Source organism: Ctenopharyngodon idella, chromosome 7 (assembly GCF_019924925.1).
Source record: "Ctenopharyngodon idella isolate HZGC_01 chromosome 7, HZGC01, whole genome shotgun sequence".
Lineage (NCBI taxonomy): Eukaryota > Metazoa > Chordata > Actinopteri > Cypriniformes > Xenocyprididae > Ctenopharyngodon > Ctenopharyngodon idella.
In genome coordinates this window covers 8,292,375-8,301,516 of record NC_067226.1, presented here as the reverse complement: position 1 = coordinate 8,301,516, position 9,142 = coordinate 8,292,375, and the positions used below count along the sequence as shown (strand labels likewise).

The following is a 9,142-nucleotide window of genomic DNA, read 5'->3' as shown; positions in this document are numbered from 1 at the left end:
CTTACACTCAGACAGGAAACTTTACAGTACGGAACTGTCAAAAGTAGGCTAATATACTGGACAAAACATGAATAGTCACCAGAGTAAACAAAAAAAATGTGACAACTAGCCCCGTTCTCCCATTTTGTGCTTCTATCAATAACAGTATTATTATTATTAGCCTACTATTATTATTATTCATTTTTAATTGTTTCATAATGATCTAACGGTCAAATGGTTTTCATTTGCTGAACCTTTTTCCAATATGTGAAATCTTCTGGTCGGGCTGGTCGCGCTCCTCCCCCTCTTCCGTCGGATCTCTTTATAAATCCAAAGAGAAAACATCATTATCAGACTGATAGCAGCGTCTATCTGATCCACGCACCTCTCCATATTCTACTATAAAATCAAGAGCACACATCCATGCTCGCCAACAAGCTTGACGGACCTCGTCGAGGACGGTCTTTTGACTCCATCAGTAAGAGCAACGAAGAGAAGCAACTCAACAATGAGGTAAAAACAAATTTTATATGTAGGCCAATTCAATATGCTTAAACATGTTTGAATATGGAGAGACGGATGTATTCTTGTATTGCTTTATTAGAACTTTGGACGAGTTCCAATAGACTTGTATGCAATCATGAATTATTGAGGTTCAAAGAAAGGAATAAAATAGCTGATAGATATTTTGATATTTATTCTAACTCTTTACAATAACTTTCTTTAATAATATATTAAGTATATTTTGTGCTTAACATATCATTAATGTGCATTTAAATAGTTTAAATATAACAAAACTTTCATATATTTTCACACGAACTTATGATCTGTTATGCATTGTATATTGTTAATATATAACAGAAAAAAAGGTGATTTGTTGATGTCATTGGCTTTCACGTGACTTTAAAGTTGCTGTCCACCACATAGTGCTGGTCTGTCATATAACTATTTATATGACCCTACACAACCTGTTGACTATAATGTTTTTTACATGTAATTTGCATTTGAATACCAATTTCCTATTTGAAAAGCAGCTCAAAAACAAACATAAGTTCACTCACGCATGATATTATCTGCTCTGTAGTAGAGAGATTGTCATGGTAATGTAAATAAACACCTGAGTACTGAATATAGGCATCTCTCTCTTTTTTATTAAGCTGAAGAAAACTACTTTTCATAAGACAGACGAGAACAAAGACAAGATACTTTCCTCCAAGAGGGAACATGCCGCAATTGTCTTCTCTCTGAAGAATGAAGTTGGAGGGCTGGTGAAGGCTTTAAAACTATTTCAGGTATACATAAATGTTTTCTATTCTATCTTTCTGTATTATTTGGTTATTCTTAGCTTTAGTAGAATCATGTTATACATAGTAGGCACTTAAAAAGGTGAGTGGTTAAATAACTAATTGTTTAGTAAGTCCAGCTAAAGCATATATACAATAAACAGAAGTTAAACATATGTACAATAAATAGAAGTTAATTAATCATTTAACTTCTAATTTACAATAAATTGTCAAATTGTGAGTGAGTATTCAATCATGGAAAGTATGGACTATATTTTTGAATGAAAAAATGCTGGTGATATGTTTAAATCCAAGTACCTTCTCACAAGTACATCTCCAAATATATGTTTTCTTTGTATAATTATTGAATATTATACATATTATTCAAACAGTAAATATGGAAAATTTAAAGTGGGCTAAATGACATACAGTCAAACCAAAAATTATTCAGACACTAGATATCATTTTTTTAATATATTTTTACTAGTGGGTGCAGGACACTATAGTTCATTTATGTAAGTGAGGATAGCAAAATAAAATAAACTGTGACATATTATACCCAAAAATTCTTCATACAGTGGACTACCAGTAAAATTGATAAAAATTTGGGACCAAAAATGATTCAGACACTGACCATGTTTTGCTTAAGTGTTTTCTGACATAATTAAGATTCATGATAACACTTTACAATAAGGTTCATTAGTTAAACATTAGTTAATGTATTAACTAACATGAACTAACCATGAGTAATACATTTGATACTGTATTTACTAATCTTTGTTAACGTTATTTAATGCAAATACAGTTGTTCATTGTTTGTTCATGTTAGTTCACAGTGCATTAACTAATGTTAACAAGATTTTAATAATGTATTAGTAAATGTTGAAATTAACATTAACAAAGATTAATAAATTCTGTAGAAGTGCAGTTCATTATTAGTTCATGTTAACTAATGTAGTTAACTAATGTTAACTAATGAACCTTATTGTAAAGTGTTACCAGATTCATTTTTTCTGACACAGTTTAACTCTGAGATCTTGTCATATTTTATTACCATTTTTTTTTTAAACTATAGTGAATAAACTGTATTAATGAATGAAATGTTCAAGGTGTCTGAATAAATTTTGGTTTGACTGTATTTTCATTTATTATAAACAGGACAACCAGGTTAACCTTTTGCATATTGAGTCACGTAAGTCCCGACGGCGTAACTCGGAGTTGGAAGTACTAGTGGATTGTGACAGTGATCGAGAAACTCTGAAAGATATTGTTCAGCTGCTGCGCAAACAAACAAGCATTATAGCCATGGACTCACCTGATAAATTCTGGACTCCTGTAAATGGTACTGTGTTTTACTCCTTCATTAGATAGACAAGTACTGTACAGAAAGTAAAAAAAAATATCATGTGTAAACCTGTGTAAATACATTTTTCAGATCTTGCTGAGGTGCCTTGGTTCCCTAAGAAGATCTCAGATTTGGATAAGAGTGCCTGTCGTGTTCTGATGTATGGTTCAGATTTGGATGCGGATCATCCGGTCGGTATTGTCTGCCACAGAGATTAGACAATAGAAATTCACTGGTTATTAATAATCAGTAGTATTTATGTCATACTCATCATGTAATAATCTTCAGTGTTTGAGTTGTGACCGTGTGTCCTTATATATTTTCAGGGATTTAAAGACAACGTTTATCGTAAGAGAAGGAAATATTTTGCTGATCTTGCCATGAGTTACAAACAGTACGTTTAATAATAAGGTTTTAACAATAACTGGATTAATTCCAAATATTTTATTATACAGTACTGTTCAAAAGTCTTAGACCGTGTTACTGTTTTCACCAAAAAAAAAAAAAAAAGTTTCAGGTCAGTTATTTATATATTTTGTAGTGTGTCAGTAGGAGATATCAGTTTACATTTCCAAACATTCCTTTTGCCATTATTTGTAATAATCCAGTGAGATTTTTGTATGCACAAGGAGTCTGACAACAGCCGGTGCTCCACATGGAGATCTGATCTCACCATCATCGAATCCATCTGGGATTAGATGAAGAATCAGAAAAAAACTGAGAAAGACAGTAAATCCAGAAGAACTGTGGCCGTGTCTCCAAGATCCTTGAAGAAACCTGCCTGCAAAGCTACTGTACTGTGAAAAGTTTTAGGCACTTGTGTAAAAATGCTGTAAAGTGAGGATGCTTTCAAAAATAATGTCATAAATAGATTTTATTTATCAATTAACTTCAATTAATTAAATCAAATCAATATTTGGTGTGACCACCCTTTGCAGCTTTTGTTCTAGGTTGCACATACTGTAGTTTTTCAGGTAGTTTTGCAGGAAGGTTTCTTCAAGCGTCTTGGAGACGTTGCCACAGTTCTTCTGGATTTAATTTGTCTCCATTTTTTTCTGTTTCTTCATGTAATCATAGATGGACTCGATGATGATCTCCATGTGGATCATACCGGCTGTTGTCAGACTCCTTGTGCATACAAAAATCTCACTGGATTATTACAATTAATGGCAAAAGGAATGTTTGGAAATGTAAACTGACATTTCCTACTGACACACTACAGCAAAAGATATAAATAACTGACTTAAAACCTTTTTTTTTGTTTGTTTGTTTGGTGAAAATACTAACGTGCCTAAGACTTTTTCACAATACTGTATGTTTGTGTGTGTGTATATATATATATATATATATATATATATATATATATATCTCTTTATTTATTCACATGGTTCTATCTCACTCTGCAGTGGAGATCCCATACCACGTGTGGAGTTTACAGAGGAAGAGGTGAAGACATGGGGTGTAGTGTTTCGGGAGCTGAATAAGCTGTACCCCACACATGCCTGTAGAGAGTACCTGCAGAACCTGCCTCTGCTCACCCAGTACTGCGGCTACAGAGAAGACAACATACCACAGCTGGAGGACGTGTCCAACTTCCTGAGAGGTGAGACTGAGCGCACATGATCAAAACACACACAGTTTTTTAAAGATACATTTTAACCTTACAATAAGTACAAGAGGAACTGAAGAGAAATTTTAGTTGTGTCAGCAGCAGAGGACAGTAGATGTGTGGCTGTGTATGTGTGTTTCAGAGCGAACTGGCTTCACCATTCGCCCTGTTGCTGGGTACTTGTCACCGAGAGACTTTCTGGCTGGTCTGGCCTTCAGAGTGTTTCACTGCACACAATATGTGCGTCACAGCTCAGATCCTCTCTACACTCCTGAACCGTGAGTACAAAGCACATATCGCTTTATCTCTTCAGGACTATTTATCAACACAATCTTTTGAAATAGCCTTTTATGAAGCAGCACCCATTGTTGAAGCAACACCCACTGTCTGTCACATTTGATGCATGAAAAAGTTACACATGCAGGGATGGAAACAAACACAGCACCTTTTATTCAATAAATCAAACTAAATCCAGATTATTTAAGAAGTTTATATTTTATACTTTGAGGTTTGGGCTCCATTTCATGTTGCCGTCATTTTAACATTTCTTCATGGGTGAATCAACATCATGAATCCAGTTAAAACAAAGTTGAATTTTGTTTCAATTTTGAATGGCGAATCAATGTTGATATATTGCAACATTGTTTTATTGTCTTGCACATTCAATTGTGCAAGAGATGGAGCAGAAAGCGGAAAATGAAGTATACCCAGGGCTTTACTGTCTCTGTGAACCCCGCCATTCCAGTCTGCTCTGATTGGTCAGCTGATCATGGTCATTGACCAGTCTGTTGTGTGTCAAAAATGTAACACTCCTTAACATAATCGGGTTTCAGCTTCCAAGACTTCATGAGCAGCTGTAAACAGTATTTTATCGATGGTAATTATGGCATCAGGGTTGAAAGAAAAATACTTTTTTAAACTTTTTTTTTTTTTTTTTTGCTGCTGCTGCTGTGAAAAAACAGTGTCTTGACATAGCAAAATCACTTACCCAACTGTTCTTTGAGGGTGGGCCAAAGCAGCCAGTACAGGTGGGCAATATGCAAATGTGTACATGGTGTCGTAGTTAAGTCACTGAAATAATGGCAGGACGACAAACAAAGTGTTTCAGGCAAATGTTTTCTGTTAGAGAGATTAAAAGGTTAGTTCACCCAAAAATGAAAATTCTGTCATTAATTACTCACCCTCATGTCGTTCTACACCTGTAAGACCTTTGTTCATCTTCAGAACACAAATTAAGATATTTTTGATAAAATCCGATGGCTCAGTGAGGCCTCCATTGACAGCAAGATAATTAACTGATTAACTTAATCAAATGCCCAGAAGTCTACTAAAGACATATTTAAAACAGTTCATGTGACTACAGTGGTTCAACCTTAATGTTATGAAGCGACGAGAATACTTTTTGTGCTCCAAAAAAACAAAATAACAACTTTATTCAACAATATCTAGTGATGGGCGATTTCAAAACACTGCTTCATGAAGCTTCAAAGCTTTACGAATCTAATTGCACACTAAAAGGAAAGGTAAAATAATAATAATAAAAACAATAAATGTTTAAAGAAATACTCAATGTAGCAACCCAGAAATAAAAGCTGCAGCTCTGTTATGCATCAGAAACACTATTAGTGCTTTATTAGAGCTTTCTCCTGTTTCACATAAACACTGTTTGTATGAGTCATGTGAAATAGGCACATACAAATAAATTAAAGAGATCTTCATGTCTCTGTCTTTCAGGGATACATGTCATGAGCTGCTGGGTCATGTTCCTCTGTTGGCTGAACCAAGTTTTGCACAGTTCTCTCAGGAATTAGGACTGGCTTCTCTAGGGGCGTCTGATGATGCTGTGCAGAAATTAGCAACAGTATGTATTTCAGTACATTTTGCTGTCCTGTTGTTCTTATATAGGCATAAAGCATTGTTATTTTTTGCAAAAGTTTTGATGGTTATGTTGGTGTGTGCGCCATTGCAGTGCTATTTCTTCACGGTAGAGTTTGGCCTGTGCAAGCAGGAGGGTTCACTCCGAGCATACGGTGCTGGACTTCTCTCATCCATCAGTGAACTTAAGGTACACCAAATACACATTATCAGTTTTAGAATTAAGGATTAGAACAATTATATTTTTATGTGTAATCTAACCACTAGTTTGGGTAATCTGTGTAATCTAACCACGTTGTTTCCTATTTACCTTTAATAATGTTTTTTGAAAGAAGTTTCTTATGCTCACCAAGGCTGCATTTACTTGATTGAAAATACAGTGAAAACAGTAATATTGTTACAATTTAAAATATCTGTTTTCTATTTTAATATATTTTTTAAAAATGTAATTCATTCATGCAATGGCAAAGCTGAATTTTCAGCATCATTACTCCAGTTTTCAGTGTCACACGATCATTCAGAAATCATTCTAAATACTGATATGCTGCTCAAGAAACATTTCTTATCAGTTTTAAAAAAAAAGATTCTTTGATGAATAGAAAGATCAAAAGAATAGCATTATATACTGTCACTTTTGAGCAATTTAATGCATTCTGGCTGAATAAAAAGTATTTATTTATTTGAAAAAAAAAATCATACTGAGCCCAAACTTTTCAACGGTAGCAGCTAATGAAGCCATGACTCTGAAACACATGTTTTGTTTTAAAGCACTCTCTCTCAGGCGCTGCTAAAATCCTGCCCTTTGAGCCCAAGGTCACCTGTAAGCAGGAGTGTCTCATCACCACCTTCCAAGATGTTTACTTTGTATCCGAGAGCTTTGAGGAAGCTAAATTTAGAATGCGGTAAATCTATATATATATATATTTTTTTTTATATGTGACCTGTTATATTTCTATATCAATATTAATTTGTTTTAACCACATATATCCTTCACAGTGAGTTTGCAAAGACAATCCAGCGTCCATTCTCCCTGCGTTATAACCCGTACACACAGAGCGTATGTGTGCTGAAGGACATGCCCAGCATCAACGATGTGGTCGAGGAGCTCAGACACGAGCTGGACATTGTAGGAGACGCTCTCTGTCGACTCAGCGCACACCTTGGTGTCTGAAACCATTATGACTCTTGCTCATATTAATAGGCTTTTATTCCTGCTTTCTCTTATATCAGAGCATGTTATTCAACATTCAGAACTGCCATAATGTTATCTCATTATCTGCCTTCTCTGACTGCAGAGGTGAATCACTCTTAATGTCTTTGTGAGCATCTTTCCTCTGCTAATGAAAATCTGCCAAATACCACAAAGCATTTAAAAATCCAAGCACTGCTTTCAGGAGAGTCTTTAAGTGCTAAGCTCAGAGTCCTTCACTGCTATTCAAACAGCACCACCGCAAAAACTACAGCCACCACATTATCTCATGATCACTATATTCATAAAGTGTATATACCACTCTGACTTCAGTCTCTGTAAATACACAAGAAACATGGAAATGGTTCATCCTTGTCTGATCTTCAAAGACAAAGCTCAGGTTTGAAAAACACTCCTACAAACATTATATCTTGAGACTTTCACACATTTGTGTTATAGGTGTAAAAGGATCAAACTATATAAACTAAAACTTAGATTACTCTAAATTCATAATTTGTTGTGTATTCTCAACCAGTTAAAGGTTTCCCCAACATCAAACCTACTGTATAATTAAGTAAATGTACCTATTTCTTACCATGAGCTGAATAATTTATTTTTTGGCGTTTGTGATATAAAAATAAGCCTTATAACCAAAATGTTTCACCTTTTTCTAGTTATCCTGATGTGAATCTGAAGGTCTGGTGTGTGTATATTGTGTTTGTTCTGAAGACTGTAATAGCCTTTTTGCTGCTTGTCTGTGGCCATTTATATTTTACTGAATTATAGTGAACAAGTAGAGATCAAAATGTAATAAATAAATTAATGCATAAATTAAATTATTTATTAGCAAACTTAATCTGAATCACACAAATGATTCAGGTGGAATTATTGAAACAAAGTAGCTCATAAAAATCCACAATTTTGATGTTTGTTGGCCTTTAATCATCATCTTCATGAGTATTTCTCATCAAATATTGTTATTAGTTTTTAGACATGAAGTAAAAATTACTCCTCAAAAATCATATTTACCAGCAGAGGGCAATGTTGTTCTATTACAGTGATTACTTAAATTACTAAAACTGACACTTAACACCAGAGGTCTCCAAACTCGGTCCTGGAGGGCTGCTGTTCTGCTGAGTTTAGCTACAACCAGCTCCAACACACCTGCTTGAAAGTTTCTTATGTCTTGTGAGACCTTGATTAGCTGGTTCAGGTGTGTTTAATTGTGGTTGGAGCTAAACTTTGCAGGACCGAGTTTGGAGACCTCTGCTTTACACAATCAATATACCCTGAAATTCAAGTAATGCAATGTTTGCAAAAAAATCCAGGCATATATTTAATTGTTTGCAAACATTTTCATAATCAAGGTCATTAGGCTATATGGTGCATGTTTTTGTCATTGTGCAAAAATACTATTTTGAGCAAAGCATAGGCCAAGTGTTGATTGCATTCATTTTAGGTTTGATGTATTTTGCATTTATTGTTTGTAGTTTTGTGTTTACAGTTGTGAGAAAATTACAATTATTGCTAAAATACATAAGCAAACTAAGAACACGTAGCCTAATGCTGATAATATGTTAACATTTTTAATGACTGCTTAAAGGGTTTGTTCACCCAAAAATGAAAATAATGTCATTTATTACTCACCCTCATGCCGTTCCACACCCGTAAGACCTTCATTCATCTTCAGAACACAAATTAAAATATTTTTGTTGAAATCCGATGGCTCAGTGAGGCCTCCATAGCCAGCAATGACATTTCTCTCTCAAGATCCATTAATGTACTAAAAACATATTTAAATCAGTTCATGTGAGTACAGTGGTTCAATATTAATATTATAAAGCGACGAGAATATTTTTGGT

At 34.5% G+C, this 9,142-nt stretch overlaps 1 protein-coding gene across 1 annotated transcript; it reads left to right on the top strand.

Moving 5' to 3' along the window:
* Positions 1 to 336: 336 nt before the first annotated feature.
* tph1b (tryptophan hydroxylase 1b) lies at positions 337 to 8,116 on the top strand. The gene is made up of 11 exons (XM_051901527.1): positions 337 to 492; positions 1,137 to 1,271; positions 2,421 to 2,604; positions 2,698 to 2,798; positions 2,934 to 3,001; positions 4,014 to 4,210; positions 4,359 to 4,494; positions 5,951 to 6,077; positions 6,186 to 6,281; positions 6,860 to 6,993; positions 7,088 to 8,116. Exons 1-11 carry the CDS (start codon positions 403 to 405, stop codon positions 7,260 to 7,262), a joined length of 1,443 nt encoding a protein of 480 aa, XP_051757487.1. The 5' UTR covers positions 337 to 402; the 3' UTR covers positions 7,263 to 8,116.
* The last annotated feature ends 1,026 nt before the right edge of the window (positions 8,117 to 9,142 follow it).

What these genes read in the sequence shown, in the direction of transcription:
- tph1b (XM_051901527.1), top strand. Translation starts at nt 403, where the DNA reads ATGCTCGCCAACAAGCTTGACGGACCTCGTCGAGGACGGTCTTTTGAC. An exon ending in AGAAGCAACTCAACAATGAG is followed by an intron (nt 493 to 1,136) that starts GTAAAAACAAAT and finishes TTTTTTATTAAG; the next exon opens with CTGAAGAAAACTACTTTTCA. An exon ending in CGTGTCCAACTTCCTGAGAG is followed by an intron (nt 4,211 to 4,358) that starts GTGAGACTGAGC and finishes TGTGTGTTTCAG; the next exon opens with AGCGAACTGGCTTCACCATT.